The sequence below is a fragment of the Bufo bufo genome, chromosome 9 (assembly GCF_905171765.1).
Source record: "Bufo bufo chromosome 9, aBufBuf1.1, whole genome shotgun sequence".
Classification (NCBI taxonomy): Eukaryota; Metazoa; Chordata; class Amphibia; order Anura; family Bufonidae; genus Bufo; species Bufo bufo.
The window spans coordinates 39,448,110-39,465,820 of NC_053397.1; the positions used below are offsets into that span (position 1 = coordinate 39,448,110).

The 17,711-nt window shown below is 41.5% G+C and overlaps 1 protein-coding gene across 1 annotated transcript in view; it reads right to left on the reverse strand.

Moving 5' to 3' along the window:
* LOC120979156 (parapinopsin-like) overlaps positions 1-14,055 on the reverse strand; it is a 35,560-nt gene extending 21,505 nt beyond the window's left edge. The window contains exons 1-2 of the mRNA XM_040407717.1: positions 13,716-14,055; positions 4,238-4,566 (exon numbers count right to left, since the gene is read on the reverse strand). Of these exons, the coding sequence (XP_040263651.1) occupies positions 4,238-4,566; positions 13,716-14,055 (669 nt within the window). The remainder of the gene's footprint in view (positions 1-4,237; positions 4,567-13,715) is intronic.
* Between the last annotated feature and the right edge of the window lie 3,656 nt (positions 14,056-17,711).

Here is a 17,711-nt window from a genome sequence, read left to right on the forward strand (position 1 = left end):
GCTCTCTTATGCTACTTTTTGCACTTATTTTTCATTTGATGATGGTTTTGTCCTTACCAGGGTATGCGGGATAGTATTCCAACTTATCAGGTCAATTCCTGTTGGGATTTCTCTCTGCAAGGTTACAGTAGCTACTGGTATGGCTACTTATGGGTACTTGTGCAATATTATTTGTAGCTAGATGGGTACATAGGTGTCCTTTTAAAGATTTTAGTGATATGTGTATAATAATTATTACTGGCACAGCATACCCTATGTAGATGTGGCAATGCGGCCTTGAATGACCAGGGTGAACTAATACTGTCATAGTACCTCATGTATTGCTGCTATTTATTTTATTTTGTGATATGTGGTTTGTTGTATTATTTGTTCCACTAATACATTTTTATGTAATATCATATGTGCGCTTTTGAATTGGTGTTTTGTTATACATTTCCACACATATTGCAGTCCCCTTGGATTGCTATATTTGGTGGTTCTAATATAGTGTATTACATAACTTGTATTATTTTAACATTATTTTGTGGGATTTATTTTGAAGGTGTTCACTGTGTGGTATAAATAACATGATACATGTTTATACAAATTTATGTAGTTTTTATTATTCTACATGTATAATAAAAATACTTGTTTTAAAAAATAATCTGCTTTTATGTTGCATTTCCAGAACATTTTTATTTATTCTGATGATATAAGGCTAATATATTAGGTTTTCCTCTTGTTCTCAGTTTTTCCTCTCCAACTGCCCCCCTCTCCTCTTCCAGGCTGGCTGAAATCACAGCCTGTTGAAGGGCTGCTTCAGGCCTTCATAGTTTGGGCTCTGTAGAAGGTAGAGATATAGGCCTGGTCTTATTTGAAAGCTGGCAATCTAGGTTTTGAAACAGGACCATAAACCACTTTGTTGACTTTATCCCCTCAACATTTTCAGATATAGCCTTTAGAATTTTGGTCCACAGTGAAACAGCTGAAGCCTGCTTTCACTTTCAGCTGCTTTCACTCCTGACCAGATTTCTAAAAGCTATATCTCCCAATGTAAAGAAGATAATGTGTGAGTCTGGTCTTGTTTTAAATCTTAGATTGCCATCTTTTAAACAAGACCAGGCCCATATCTTTATTTTCTACAGATCCCCAGATATAAAGAGCTGATAAAGGGCAGCCCTCCCCACCTTACCATGCTGCCAGAGCTTCTCTCAGGCTAAACTGTTAAGTCCTTTTCCTAAAGCCCGGGCAGAGTTTGGGAAAAACTGTTAGGGGGTTAAAATAACCATTCATAGACATCATTTGGTAATATATTTCTTTTACGTTAATTGCTTCTATCTTCCGTTCTGAGCTGTGGTCACATGACCATGTCCTTGCAGCTCTTTCTTATTTCCTGTTATGTTCATGAGTGTGTCAAATCAGCAAAAGGGGTAGTGATAGGGGATTGTCTATGTAACTAGCTGGGTGGGGGGAAATATAAACTAGCGGGGCGTTTTTAGGTGCAGTGCTGGCAGTAAGGAAAAGTGCATTATGGGTTTGGTTGGGTACAGGAACAGTAATTGCTACATACAGGATGGAAACAAACAGAAGTGATTGGTTTGCATGATGAAAACAGGTCAGGAGAGTCCAAATTGAAAAAGAAAAAGCATGGGGAAGATGTACATGAGGTAAGCAACTACATGAGAATATCCGTTAAATACCATAGTAATCCTAGAAAACTCCTTTAAAAGTCACAAATTTTGGAATACGCAGGAGCAAGGCTTAGTAGAAGGGGCAGGCCTCCAGCAGCCACGCAAACTTACTATAATTTATGCCAGAAACTGGTGTAAATTATAACTGAAATCTGCGGCAGCTCCTAGCCAGCATAGTTTGGACTTTCTGAAGCAAGGATTGCCAGAGATGCACCCAATTTATTATGAGGCATTTGCCTCTTGATAAATTACTGTATTTCTCGCCCCATTAGACGCACCCCTGTCACTGTGTTTTATGTGGTGAATACTAATGAGCTCTTTGATTATGGAAGTGCTCATTAGTACTGGAGGACTGAGAAGCGCTCCCCGGACTCTGTACTCACCACTTCCTGGTCTCTGCCGCTTGCTGTGCTTTCTGAGGACGCTCACTCTGTGCGTGTCGGGTCACAGCACAGAACGCGGCAGAGAGTTGGATCCTAGGAGCTGTGGTGTCTGGAGGAGGAGAGATTTGTTAATTTATTTTATTTACTCTGAGGCATGGGGGCTGATCTGAGGCATGGGTCTCTGATCTGAGGCATGGGTCTCTGATCTGAGGCATAGGTCTCTGATCTGAGGCATGGGTCTCTGATCTGAGGCATGGGTCTGATCTGAGGCATGGGGGCTGATCTGAGGCATGGGTCTCTGATCTGAGGCATGGGTCTCTGATCTGAGGCATGGGTCTCTGATCTGAGGCATGGGTCTCTGATCTGAGGCATGGGTCTCTGATCTGAGGCATGGGTCTCTGATCTGAGGCATGGGTCTCTGATATGAGGCATGGGTCTCTGATCTGAGGCATGGGTCTCTGATCTGAGGCATGGGTCTCTGATCTGAGGCATGGGGGCTGATCTGAGGCATGGGGGTCTAGCCTAAGCTATAATTTTCTAGTACAGGCTTAAATGAGTTTTCTGAGATCAATAAAATTTGGGGAGGAAATTCCATACTATGACAAAAAAACTATTACTTAGTAGATACATCCCTCATCGCTCCAGCGCCGGCCCTCTGGAAGTCCCTGCCGGTCTTTCTTGATTTTTTCAGCAGTGGTGATATGGCATGCACTGATCATTGGGCCACTTCTGGTCCTGGCTTGATACAGGAAATGACTGGAAACAGCCTCCGTGGTCAACTGGCCACCGGTCGACCTGATGATATGTCCAACTACCCCAGGCGACTGTTAAGGCAAGTGACTAAGAAGGTGAAGCTTATATTTTTGTTGTAGAACAATCTTGACCTCCTGAAACACCCTGTCACGGGGTTCCGAAGGTGCACTCGGTCCCCCATTGCCCGCAGAACTGTTGCTTAGCTTTTGGAATGAGGTTCTGTGTTTGACCTCATTCCCAGGGCGGCTTTACTAGCTGGGTGGCTCCCTGCTCCTAGTCTGCCTTGAGCGCCGAGCTGATCACTCGGTGCTCGACTGGTTGGTCTGTCGGTCATGTGACGCTGGCCACGTCACATGACCCTCACTCCCCACTATAAATACAGGCAGCCTGCTGGCTACAGGTTGCCTGTTAATTATTTGTTGGACTGCTGAATACTTACCTGATCCTGTTCCCTGACCATCCTTTTACCTGATCCTCCTGTACTGCGTTTCCGTCCTGGTATTGTGACCTCGGCTCCCACCTGACTACTCTCTTAGGACTCCTCTTGTACTTCTCTGCTCTCCTGGTATTTATGACCCCGGCTTCTTCTGACAATTCTCTGCTTGCTCCATTTGTACTTTGCAGCTTTCCTGGTATTGACTCGGTCCGTTCACGTCCTGTTGTTTGTCTGTCTGTCATCCCTGCACTTACTCCAAGTTAGGGATTGCCGTCCAGTTGTCCCCTGTCATTAGGACTCGCGAGGCAAGTAGGCAGGGCCAGGGGTAAGGGTGGAGCGCAGTGGTCACTTCCCTCCCCCCTGTGTGTGTGTGTACGCGACTGTTACACACCCCTTTAATCAAATTTTTTTTAACACTTTTCTACTTAGAAAAGTGGTAGAAAACAATGTCAGGTCCAACAGGGTGCACGAAGTGAAATGGTTGCACGGTGCACCACGATTACTTAATATAATTTTTCGCAAAAGAAATGGAAAATGTCAAAATTAAAACCTGGGGAAAAGGGATTTTTCGAGTCTTCTAGATTGATGACCCATCCTCTGGATAGGTCATCAGAATCAGATTGGTGCCCGGCACCCCCTTTGAGGAGGCTGCGGTGCTCTGGTGTGTGCCACAGCCTCCTTGCTCTTACCAAGCACAGCGCCATTCATTAGATAGTGGCTGTGCTTGGTATTGCAGATCAGTCCCATTCACTTGAATGGGACTGAGCTACACCTAGCCCATGTGACAGTTGAACGTGACATCACTGGCCTAGGAAGAGGCTACGGTGCTCTCTGGAGTGCCACGTCTGATTGGTGGGGGTTTCAGTAGTCAAACTTCCCATATTGATCTGCCATTATTATCAACATCTCAGAAAACCCCTTTAAACATGCTGTATTCCGAAGGTAAGAGAATAGACACAATGCAGAAGAATTCAACAAAGGATCAGTGTGATTACCTGCCGCAGAGTCCATATGAGGTATCCATAAGAGCCCACGATTATCAGGAACGGGATTGCAAAGCAGAAGCAGAAAAAGCTTAAAATGTAGGACATATTGACCGGGTCGGTGCTGTACCAATCAGGGGCACAGGACGTTTCCACTCCTTCCAGCTGATAGCTGCCCCAGCCGAAGAGAGGTGGAGTATTCCATATGAGGGACCAAATCCAAGCGACAGCTATGCCTGCCATGGCCTGCCTGTGGGTGAATGTTAGGGTCCCCATGGGCTTACATACTACAAAGACACGATCCACAGCTATGACTGCGATGGTGCAAAGGGCCGCGATTCCTGCAACAAAGCAACCATGATTAGAAACGATTAACATGTTACCGACAAAAGTTTTTGTCACAAATGTCCTTATGAGTCACAAAATGTAATTTTGCTACTCATAATTACATTTTGTGGCACAGAATAGTGTTTTGGACAGAAAACTCAATTTTGTCACACAACATACCATTTTGCCTCATAGAATTTACTTCTGTACTTTTGTGACGCAGAATTCACTATTTTGTAAGTGGCGATTCTTTCTTTGCCAACTGTGCCATAGAAGCATATTATCTCTTCCTGCAGTGCATTCCCTTTGTAATATTCTGTGTCACAAATTAAATTTCCTCTTATTTTGTGTTTACAAAACATATTCTTTGAAACATGAAATGTTATTACAAAATATTTTTAAAATGTGTATCACTCTCTTCTGAGCAGGGTTTTGTAGATCTGGACCCACGTTTGTTCTTGCCTGGCATACCCAAGGGTTTAACTAGAATTCAGAGTAAATGAAGGGGCCCTCACTATCTAATAAAAAGGAATCTAAGGCAGCAGCATACATTGCAATAATTAACCCCTTCAAGACCAAGCCAGTTTTCACCAGAAGGACCAAGCCACATTTTGCAAATATGACATGTTTCCCTTTAAGCGGTAATAACTCTTGAATGCTTTTACTTATCCAAGCGATTCTGAGTTTGTTTTCTCGTGACATATTGTACTTCCAGTTAGTGGTAAATTTAAGTCAATATGATTTACCTTTATTTATAGAATAATTATTTTTTTTACAGAAATTTTTACAGAAAATGTGGAACAATTTGAATTTGAATTTTTTTTCTGCTTTTAACATAGTGATACCTCATAAAATAGTTATTACTTAAGATTCACTATATGTCTACTTTATGTTGGCATAATTTTGTAAATGTTATCTTATTTTTTTAGGACACTAGAAGGCTTAGAATTTTAGAAGCAATTTTGAAATTTTTGACTAATTCAATTATGAAGTTTGATTTTATAAACTTTGTTAACTCTTTGGTGTTCCACAAGAATTAAAGAAAATGGAGGTGAAAATTCACAATTTCCCTTTTCTTTTGGAAGATTTTCCATTAGAATGTTTTCCTGTAAAGCGGAAAGGGTTAACAGCAAAACAAACAACAATATTTATTACCCTAATCCTGCAGTTTACAGAAACATCCCATATGTGGTCGTACACCGCTGTATGGGCACACCATAGGGCTCAAAAGAGAAAGAGTACCATATGGAGAGCAGATTTTGCTGGAATGGTTTTTGGGTGCCTTGTCACATTTGGTACTCGTCACGCCTAAGATACTCCTACAGTAGAAATCCCTTATAAGTGACCCCATTTTGGAAACTACAAACCTCAAGGAATTTATTGAGGGGTATAGTGACCTCTTTGATCACCGGCGTTTCATCGAATTTAGAAACACTTGCCTGTGATAATTAAAATGTCATTTCTTCCAATAAAATGTTGCATAAGCTCCCCATTTTTCAGAAGGGGTAACAAGAGAAAAAAAGCACTCAAATTTTTGTTGAGCATTTTTTCCTGAACACGGAAACACTCCATGTGTGTTCATAAACTGCTGTTTGGGTACACAGCAGGGATCAGAAAGGGAGGAGCTCCATATGTTTTTTGGAGAGCAGATTTTGTTGGTATGGTTTTCGGCACCGTGTCACATTTGAAAAGACGCTATGGTATCCATAGAGTGGAAAGCCTAAAAAGTGACCCCATTTTGCAAACTACACCCATTAAGGAATTTATTGAAGGGTGTAGCAAATGCTTTGACCCCAAAGACATTTCATAGAATTTAGAAACATTTGCCTGTGAAAATGAAAATTTTTATTTTTTCCAATAAAATGTTGCTTTAGCCCCAGATTTTTCATTTTCACAAGTGGTAACATGAGAAAAAAGACCCCACAATTTGTTACACAATTTCTACTGAATACGGCAACACTGCATATGTGGTCATAAACTGCTGTATAGGTGTATAGCTGTATAGCTATTTTATCTGGCACTGTTTTTATTGATTTATTTTAGTTTATCTGACAAGGTAGATGATGTGATATTCTTATAGAGTCAGTCATTATGAATGTGGCAATACCTAATATGTCTGTTTTTTATTGTACATAACTTTATGAGGTGAAAGGACTTTTTTTTTACTTGAAACTTCATTTTTTGGCAATTTTTATCAGACTATGGGACTTTTCAGGGTTTGATCACTGTTTCAATGCAACACAATACAATACAGCATATGTGTATAAAGATAATTACGGTAACAGCTCCTGCACCCGCCCAATCAGAACACGTACACGTACGTGGGGATGCGGCAGGGGTCAGACTGATGGGAGCCCCCACTGATCACGAGGACAGAGACCCATTCTCCCCCATTTCAATGGAACAGTGGTCACATATGCATGCTGCCACTCCATTCAGCTCTGTGGGGCTGCTGGAGATAGCCCCATAGACAACTTATCCCTTATCAACTGTGCCTGATCAGTGGGGGTCCGACTGATGGAGTTCCTGCTGATCATGAGGATTTAGGCCCATTCTCCCCCGTTTGAATGGATTGGTGATCACCTTTGTGCACTGCCACTCCATTCAGCTCTATGGGGTTGCTGGAGATAGCCCTACATAGCCCCATAGACAACTCATCCCCTATCCACAGTGTCTAATCAATGGGGGGTCCAATTGATGGAGTCCCCTCCCATCATGAGTACTTTGAATGGAGTTGCTGGTGCTCTATTCAGTGCATGTAATCGTCTATCTCCAGCAGTCTCGTAGAGTTGAATAGAGTTGCATATCTGCCACGCCATTCAAACGGGGAGCATATGGCCCGTTCTTGTGATCAGCGATTGGACCCTCACCAATCAGACACTTATACCCTATCCTGTGGATAAAGAGATAAGTTGTCTTCACGGGTCGACCCCTTTAATAGGTATGGATGATAGAACCATGTATCAGAACCCACATCATAGTTCTAGATAGCAAAAAGCCACCAATCTATCGTTCCCTATAGTCTTCTTGCACCTGAGGGCAACTTCCGGGCCCAATGGCAGCTGCTGTGGCTCCTATGGCTTTAGTTACTCTCATGGGCATATCTTTGATCCCCTAAGTGACTCACCTAGAAATCCGCTGTAACTGAAATTGTTTAATCAAGCATTTTTCCAAAAATTGACAGAACCTTTGAAAAATAAGTGCAGGCCCCTGGTAGTGACGGGTTGATTCATGTAATATTTCCCCTCAAAATTCAACTATTGGGACTTGAACATTACAGGCATTACAGGGTCCCTGATTGGCCAATAACTCATGACGACGGGTGCCTTTTATAGTGTGACAGTACATGAGGCACATATTGTAGATGTATGTTCACCACTGTGTAGCTAGACGGTGTTTAATGGTCTATTAAACACGGCGGATGGCTGGATTTATTGCCCTGCGTATCAGCTGCGTGGCAATACGGTGCAGTATGTGATTCATGGAGACGGCCAAGTAGCTGGTCTTCTTGTAACCGTTCCAGTTTCCCGCCTTTAGTTCACGCCTCATAGTCTCCGGAGCCTATTTATTGCCTGGAGATTGGGCCTAGTTCCTGCATGCGAAGCCTCAGGACAGACTGTGCAAAATTCCAAAAGAAAAAGGTAATGTTTTTTTAAAAATTAATCCATGGATTGTAAAATGAAAGATATGTGATCTCTCCTTACTGGCCGTTCTTAAGAACGAATGTCGGAAAAAGTTACGTCTTATTAGCGATGTACTGATGGGAAACATTACCTCTAATTTAATACTGCTATCTGCGGTTACCAGAGAGGAAGCAACTTCCTGATTTTCTAATGTGAATGTATAGGTTTATTTAATGGGTTCAGCCTATAAGAAATGGAGAATATTCAGAATACTTTTGTCTTAAAATAAGATAAAACATTCCCCGCAGCCTGGAACACGACTAGCATGCGGCAAAATTAAAGAGGACCCGTCCCCTCTCCTGACGTGGTGCCCGGGCTTAGACATGTTCTACACCGTAGGACATGTTGACTAATATCACAATTTTAAAATCAGTTTGAGGGTTTAGTGAGACTGCAGAGTGCCCCTATCTTTGTTATTTTGTTAAATTGTTATATTAATTATCACATCCGCACTTGTTACCTTGTGTAGGATGTCTATTGTGGTACTTGTGGTTCGCCGCGGGCATCCTCCACCGTATGCATTTTGCTGGGGATTGCCATTAGCAACGGGCCACAAGTGCAGGATTTGCTCCCCTATATATATGCACAACTGCATGTGGGTTTGAGCACCTCCTGCGAACGCCAACCTGTCTTCTTAGTTTGTATATATAGAATCCTGGAGGTGTATAAACTACAATTTAAATGTGCCTGTTTTCCATTTACAGGCTACATCTAGGTGCACCTGTAAAGCCTGGGACATATCAGCCAGTCTTGAATGGGACTCGCAGATTCCTCCCTCCTCCCATTGCAAGCATGGCTACATGCTGGAGGTAACTAGGTGAGCTGTTTGTGAGTCGGCCTGATGCTCCTGTAATTTGCTCACTGGCTCCTGGTATTGCCCAAACGGCTCAGGTAGGAGAGTGTTAGGTCCCGGGCTACTTGAGAAACCTTGGCGTGGTGCCCGGGCTTAGACATGTCCTACACCGTAGGACATGTTGACTAATCTCTCAATTTTAAAATCAGTTTGAGGGTTTAGTGAGACTGCAGAGTGCACCTGTCTTTGTTATTTTGTTATACTGTTATAGTGACTACTTGCAATCGCCTTGTAATAACAATTCAGGAGCTTCTATTCTTATGACTCTATGATGTGCCATTCCTTTATGAATGGATTACTAGCACCCAGTGGGTGTAACCAGTTGGGGAGGGGGAAGCTGCACAGTCTGACACTGGCAGTACTGTGCAGGGACACGCTCCCCCAACTGGTAACAGCTATCTGGATCTTCAATGCAAGCTGCAAGCAATTCATTTTATATATTTATTATTAATTGTTATTTTATTATTCCATCTAGCAGAAATAATAGAGGAATTGCACAACATAGAGTCATAAGAATAGATGCTGCTGAATTGCTATTACATGGAGACAGCAAGTAGTTGCTAAAACTTCTGTTTTTTTCGTTTTCTTTTACTCCCTGCCTTCCAGGAGCCGCAACAGGAGCTGAATGGAAAAATTAGGCCATGTGACCATATTATTTTTTTATATTTTTGAAAACGTAGGGGGAGTTTTATCAAACTGGTGTAAAGTAGAACTGGATATACAAGGAAAAAGGTGGCTCCACCCTCTGTTGAGAAGGATATGGTGCTCTGATAGTGACGGTGCTCCTAATCACTAAAAATACTAGACAAATGGATAGGCACTCAAACATCCGGGGTCACAATCAAAACATTCGTTTAATATAGATTATAAAACACAATAAACCCTTTCATACTCTCTAATAGAACAAAAGATCTGCATCATAAAATCGTAGATGCAATATTGTCGTAGAAAAAACGCACGCAATATTAAAAAATATACTACATGCACATATGTGGGTTTTAACGCAAACTATCTAGTTACAATGTAACTATTGCCCTTATACAAAATAATAAAACAATAAAACACTTTCTATCTATATTCTTTGTCCATCGATAGATTCATATATATACTGTTAAATCCTCGATAGTTCTGAGTATCGGTCCCGTAAATATGTTGTATAGCGTTGCTGAAGTAAATCCACCAATGCAGATACTGTATAAAATCACTTTATAACACGGATAATGTCTATAAATACACTCACATCTCAGTGGGTTGGTGCGGAGTTCAGTGTTATATTATGGAACACTGATGTCTCTTACCTCCGTTCGATTCCCACCTTAGTACAGTTAGTAAGGCCGTGCTGTCTCTTACTCCGATCTCAGTCTCTTACGTATATCCTGGATCTTCGGAGCCGCAGCTTCAGTGGGCGGTAATTGGTAAGAGTGTGTCAGTCTCTACATCAAAGGGTTATCTGTTTTCTGCCGGCAGTATCTTTGCTTTCCAATATTCCGCCTTACAGCATAATATATTCAGGTAGTTTTAGGGCTGTGATTGTTTACCAGACGCGTTTCGAAGTCTCGATATAACTGACTTCTTCCTTAGTGGTCACCTAGCTCCAAAAAAAGTACCCCTTTATACTTGATCTCTCATTGATCCAGCATTCTTCAAAATGTGGGCTGGAATCGAGTTATCCGAGGATTCCTGAATCGGACATTCAATACCAGTAATACTGGACATTTAAAGTCTTATTTCACATAGTGCTATTCATATATTATGTCTGTTTATATAAAAATTTTATAAATATTCACTATGTCATGTATGCGGTTTTAGTGCATTTTTTTTGGGCTCTAGTGCGTTTTTTCGGCAAAAGTGCGTTTTCCCCTTATACTTTACAACTGCATTAATATGAATTCATTTAAGCCTAATTAAAAATTATCTAAATAATAAAATAGTAGTTGTAGAATATGATAAAAATACAATTTAACTAAGTAGCTCTGATTTAACAGTACATACAGTATATGAATCTATCGATGGACAAAGAATATAGACAGAAAGTGTTTTATTCTTACATTGTAACTAGATAGTTTGCGTTAAAACCCACATATGTGCATGTAGTATATTTTTTAATATTGCGTGCGGTTTTTCTACGACAATATTGCATCTACGATTTTATGATACAGATCTTTTGTTCTATTAGAGAGTATGAAAGAGTTTATTGTGTTTTATCTTCTATTTTAAACAAGTGTTTTTATTGTGACCCCAGATATTTGAGTGCCTATCCATTTGCCTAAAGATTTCAACTTTCATTTTTCACAGCTCCATTCGAAAATGAAAGGAGGAATGTTTGCTATGGGCACCTAAGCCAGTTCTACTTTACACCAGTTTGATAAATCTCCGCCTTATTTTTTTTAACTTTTTTAAATTTATTTTTAGGGGACTTTTACATGCAATCATCTGATTACTAATACATTAGACTGCAAAGGATTACGAGTATGTCAGCACATTGTGACCGTCCCGCTGATCTCTTACAGGATGTAAATTGTAGTTTGTTGTAAATGCTGAGGGAGCAGAAGCAGGGATTATAGCTGGTATTTCGGGGTAGTAGGAGTCTTGTATAAACTTATGTATAACAAGCAACTGGTAATATTAGAATTCACTACTATATAAGCATGTAGAAATGTATGGCAAATCTGTGTCACTCCCTAATATCTTATATATTGCATATACTTGGGCATCACAAATAACCCTGAGGCCCCAATCCACAATAACTACCTTTAAGGCTACATGCACACGATCAGGATTCATGTGCGGAGAATCCGCACTGAAATCCGCAGGTGTTCGCAGGCAAATCCGTGCGGTCAATCCGCATTAATTGGTGCGGATTTGCATGCGGATTTGCGTGCGGATTTGGTGCGGATTCGGTGCGGATTTTCCGCATGCGGATTTCACTAAGTGAATGAAGAAAATCCGGTCAGGAAAAAAAAAATTAATTGACATGTCGCGGATTTTAAAATCCGCACCGCAGGTCAAAATCCGCGCGGAAAAAATCCGCATCGTGTGCATTGAGAATTTCAAATTCTCATAGAATACAATGGACATGACCTACGGTGCGGATTTTCCGCACGCAAATCCGCGCGGAAAATCCGCACGCAATCCTGATCGTGTGCAGGGGGCCTAATAGCGAGCAAAACACGAAAAGTTTAAATTTATGTTGGCCTCTTTGATTTGCAAGCATAATGCACAGTAATATCACAGTACAAGGTAATATACACAGTGATGTCACAACGCAGGGAAAATGTACACAGTGATGTCATAGTACACAGACAATGCACACAGTGATATCACAGTACAGGGGTGATATAAACAGTGATCTCATAGGACAGGGATAATGCACACAGTGATGTCACAGTACCAGAATAATACACAATGATGTCACATTACAATGGTTATGCATACAGTGATGTCACAGTACCGGGATTATATGCACAATGATGTTACAGTACAGGGCTAATGTTCACAGTGAAGGCACAGTACTGGGATAATTTACACAATGGGGCTACAATACAGGGATAAGGGCTCATTCAGACGGCCGTAGTTTTTTTGCGGACCTGTAGTGTTTTGCACATTTTGCGGACGGCACATGGTCGGCCCTATGATAGAAATGACTATCTTTTTTGCGGGCAGCGGAACATAACTATGGATGAGGACAGCACATGGTGTGCTGGCCGCATCTTTTATGGCCCCATTGAAATTAATGGGTCCGCACCCGTTACGTAATGCGGACTCATTCATATGGTTGTCTGAATGAGCCCTAATGCACACGGTGATGTCACAGTGCAGATATAATGTACAAAATGATGTCATGGTACAAGTATAAAGTACACAGTGATGTCACAGTACAGGAATTATACAGTACAGGGATAATGCACAAAGTGATGTAACAGTACAGGGACAATGTACACAGTGATGTCACAGAATAGGAATAATCTATCCAATCGTGTCACAATACAGTGCTATTATACACAATGATGTCATGGTACAGGGCTAATGCACAAAGTGATGTCACATTACAGGGCTAATGCACACAGTGATGTTACAGTACAGGGCTAATGCACACACAGTGATGTCACAGTACAGGGATAAATAAACACAGTGATGTCACAGTACAGGGCTAATGCACACAGTGATGTCACAGTACAGGGATAAATAAACACAGTGATGTCACAGTACAGGGCTAATGCACACAGTGATGTCACAGTACAGGGATAAATAAGCACAGTGATGTCACAGTACAGGGATAATGCACACAGTGATGTCACAGTACAGGAATAATATACACAGTGATGTCAGTAAAAGGATAATGTACAAGGTAAAGTCACAGTACGAGGATGATGTACACAGTGATGTCACAGTACAAGCATAATATGCACAATGATGTCACCGTACAGGCATAATACACACAGTGATGTCACCGTACAGGGATAATACACACAGTGATGTCACAGTACAGGGTTAATACACAGGTTGATGTCACAGAACAGGGATAATACACACAGTGATGTGCTGTGCCTGCTGCCCTGGTACTTTACACTTACGCTGGACACTTTTAAGCTTTTACCTATCCTGTAGATTTTGATTTACAACTTACCAAAAAATGCCACAGCAAACCCTTCGATGACACAGCCAATTCTTCCAAGGTTGAAGTAGCCAACAGCATTGGTTTCCACAGTAAGAAGACCTCCCAGGACGGTCACACCGAGGTCAGCGACCGCAAGATTGACTAGGGAGTAGTTGATGGGGTGTCTTAGTTGCCGATATTTAATGGTCACTATAATGACTGTTACATTGAGGATGATAGCAGCAGTGCAGAATATGGCCATTATTATAGCTAAGATGGTGTAACCGATCCTTGGCATGAGGACTTTTCCACCGTGGTTCCCCTCATGACTGAAGTTCATCAGTGGCTGTAGAATATTTTCTTGAGCCATTTCCACCTTGATACTGAGCTAATTTAGTGGGATTCGAAGCCAAGCTCCTATCCCTCTGCGTGTTTTACCAGCTCTGGCTGATCATGGTTTTATTCTTTTAGATGTAAAGACTCCGGTGATATTATCAGCAAATGATATGACAGAGATTATCCTGCACTTAAATCCCAAGATCCGGATTTATTTCACATAATTCTCCTTTCTCATTAAATTTTTAATTACTCTAACGCATTTCAAGATTTCTTCCTGGCTGTATGAATGACTTCCCATTGTTCCCATACGATTTCTTAAAGGGTCACTGAGTTTTCAGAAAACTTTTGTTATGTCATAGATGTATCAAAAGTTTTGATCAGTGGAGGTCTGAGTGCTGAGACCCCCACCGAGCCCTAGAATGCGGGGAGACAAGCGTTCGTATATTGCTCTCTTTCTGCTCACTGCATGAGAGGAAGCGAGACAGCTACTAGTGTTGAGTGAATCTAATTTTGATTTGCGGCAAATCGAATGCGAATTTCAGGGAAAATTTGATTCGCCGTGAATTCGAATTTCCTTGTGCTTTGATATTCTCTGAATGGCGGTAAAAAATAAAAAAAATCATACTTACCTCCTCCGTTTGAGATTGAAGAGCCGTGTGCCGCCATCTTGATTGAAGATCTCGCACAAAATCTCATTCTCAGTGGCGAATGACGTCACCACGCTGGCTGTCAAGATTCATAGGCCGCGCAAGATCTTTAATCAAGATGGCGGCACACGGCTCTTTGCGATCAAATGGATGAGGTAAGTATGATTTTATTATTATTTTTTTCTTAATGTCAGATGCCGCAATCAGCTATGTGCTAGCGATATGGAGGTATATATTTGGTCGGTTCTCAATAGGAAATCTAAAGGCCCATCTCACTTATGTCTCCTACAGTAGAGAGAGTGCAATAGACAAGTGTTACTCTCCCTAATTCTAGGGATCAGTGGGGATCTCAGCGCGTAGACCTCCACCGATCCCCAGCACAAGGAAAGATAATCATCACAATTTTTGATACATCTCTATAACATAATTTTTCTAAATTTTTCTGAAAAGTCAGTGACCCTTTAAGTAAATTAACAAATACAAACAATATTTGTAATTGAAATGAAGGTGAAAATGGAGTCCGTAAGTAAAATGTTCTCATCCATCTTGGTATATTTTTACTCCCCGCCTTCTCAAAGCCATAACTTTTTTTTTTATTCACATAGCCTTGTTTTTTTGCAGGACAAGATACACTTTCAAATGGCACCATTTACTGCTGCATACAATGTGGTGGGAAGCCGGAAAACAATTCCAAATGGAGTGTAATTATAAAAAAAACACCATTCTGCCACAGTTTTACGTTTTTTTTTTTTAACACCGTTTCCTATGCGGTATTTTCCGGGTCAGTATGATTACAACGATACCACATATGTATAGTTGTTCTTGCTTCTTAATACTGAAAAGAAATGTCAAACTTTGGAAAAAAAAGATTTTTTCTTTCCATTGCCGTATTCTGACCTCCATAACTTTTATAATTTTATGTGTATAAAGCTGTGTGAGGACACATTTTTTTGCAGGGTGATCTTCCCTTTTTATTGATACCATTCTGAGGTGTGTATGACTTTTTGATCGCTTTTTATTTAATTTTTAGTGGGAGATGAAGTGACCAAAAAACATTGAATTGGCCACTTTTTTTCCCCAGTTCGATGTTTGCCGTATGGGCTAAATATTTTTATATTTTAATAGTACGGGCGCTTTCACACATGATGATGGCCATAAGGCTATTTTTTTTTAAATTATTGTTAAATAATGCTAAGTTCCTATGGAGCCCTGCTACAGACAGGCTCTCCATAGGAACCAATGTGCAGCAGCCCTGTACCACTCGTGAGAACAGAGGCTGCTACACACTACGCTCCCCCGATCCTCGCTAGGGGTTGCCAGTAAACAGCTGGAAACACTCGTCTTTATCTTCCCAGATACTGTGGTCACATTTGACCACAGCATCTGAGGCTTAAATGTATGTGATCAATGTTATCGTCGATCGCATACATTAGTCCCAGGTGCCTGATATTTAAAACAACAGGCACCTGGCAGCTATGGCACCCACTCCGCAGATAGATATACAGCAAGTTATTATATTGGTATGAGAAACCACAACGTTGTGCCAAATTTATCACACAACAGACCACATTCTTGTATGATAGGCTCTCTCATGGTCCCATCGTCCTTCCCAGTAGTGTATCTTCAGTGGAGGCAGACCAATGTACCACCAATTTCCCAGTAAGTGTCAAACGCTGCCAGGCAATTCAGAATGCAAAGTGCAACGCCTCAGATTTCTGATGAATTAATGATCTTTTTCATTAAACAATTGCTATGGTGGCCCAGGGTAGGGGGGAAGGAGGTGCCCGGTGCCTAGCTCCTTCTTCTGTCCCCGATGTCAAAACACTGCATTTTCATGCAACCACCACTAGGGGGAGTGCAAATAGATGATTACAGCTTCCATTGCATACAATTGTAACTGCTGTGCAGTGAGCTCCTTCTTGTGGCAGCTGCAGGAAGACAGCTATGTAGAGTGAAGAGGAAATTTATCTGTGTATTTTTTGCCAGTTGTCTGGTGTAAATATGTGGAGAAATATGGTGTTCAGGATAAGTGCCATATTTATGAAGGACCAGTTCCACTGTTTTCGACACAGGAGTCAAATAAAATGGGCCGAGGGTGACTTTTTTTTATTACAGTTTTATTTTAATAAAAATTTCTTCTGCTTAATAAAAACGATCATAAATCCGTCAGTAATCGGAGGTGTTGCGCTTTGCGTTCTGCATTGCCTGAGAGTGTTTGACATGACTGGGAAATAAGTGATGCCGAACGGCCCATACTAAGCTTTGCTATGGCATCCTATGAGAGCTGTGTACACCCTGGTCCTGTCCATCACTTTCTTTGACAGGAAGAATATTGCTGCATGCTGTGCTACTCTGACGGAACCTTTGACGCAGATGTGATCCTGGCCTTATTAGTATTTATTACTTAGCTTACAAATACATTTCCCAGTGGAACGTTTTGAACAGTACAGCTTGAGTAGAAATAAAAGAAGATGACAATTTATAACCTTTGTTTTTTGTGATATTTATTAATTTGTGTTAGGTGCTTACGGTAGTACAGAGAAGAGCCCTGGGAAGCAGGGAAAGAAATGCAGTCGGTTGTGGTGTGCCGAAACCGAGGACGAGGTAGGCCTAAGAAAGAAGAGGGCCCACCCAAGGAAAAGACATAAAAGAAATGAGTTGTAAATGAGTGGAGTGGTGGGAGGGACAAAGCTCAGACCTCAGACGGTGCAGGAGCCAGGTAAGGGGGGTGCCCTAAATAGGCTGGAGGCGGACCTCAGCCCCTCCCACAAATCCAGGCAAATGCCTTAATACTTGTGTTAGGTGCTTACGGTAGTACAGAGAAGAGCCCTGGGAAGCAGGGAAAGAAATGCAGTCGGTTGTGGTGTGCCGAAACCGAGGACGAGGTAGGCCTAAGAAAGAAGAGGGCAAAAATGGAAATAAACCAGTTTATTTGTAACCAATAAAACATGTAAACAGCTCAACCCGACATGCTTTGGAAAGCCACCCTTAACTCTTGCGCTGGATTGGGAATGTATCGTGCGTAAGCGGACGACTTCCA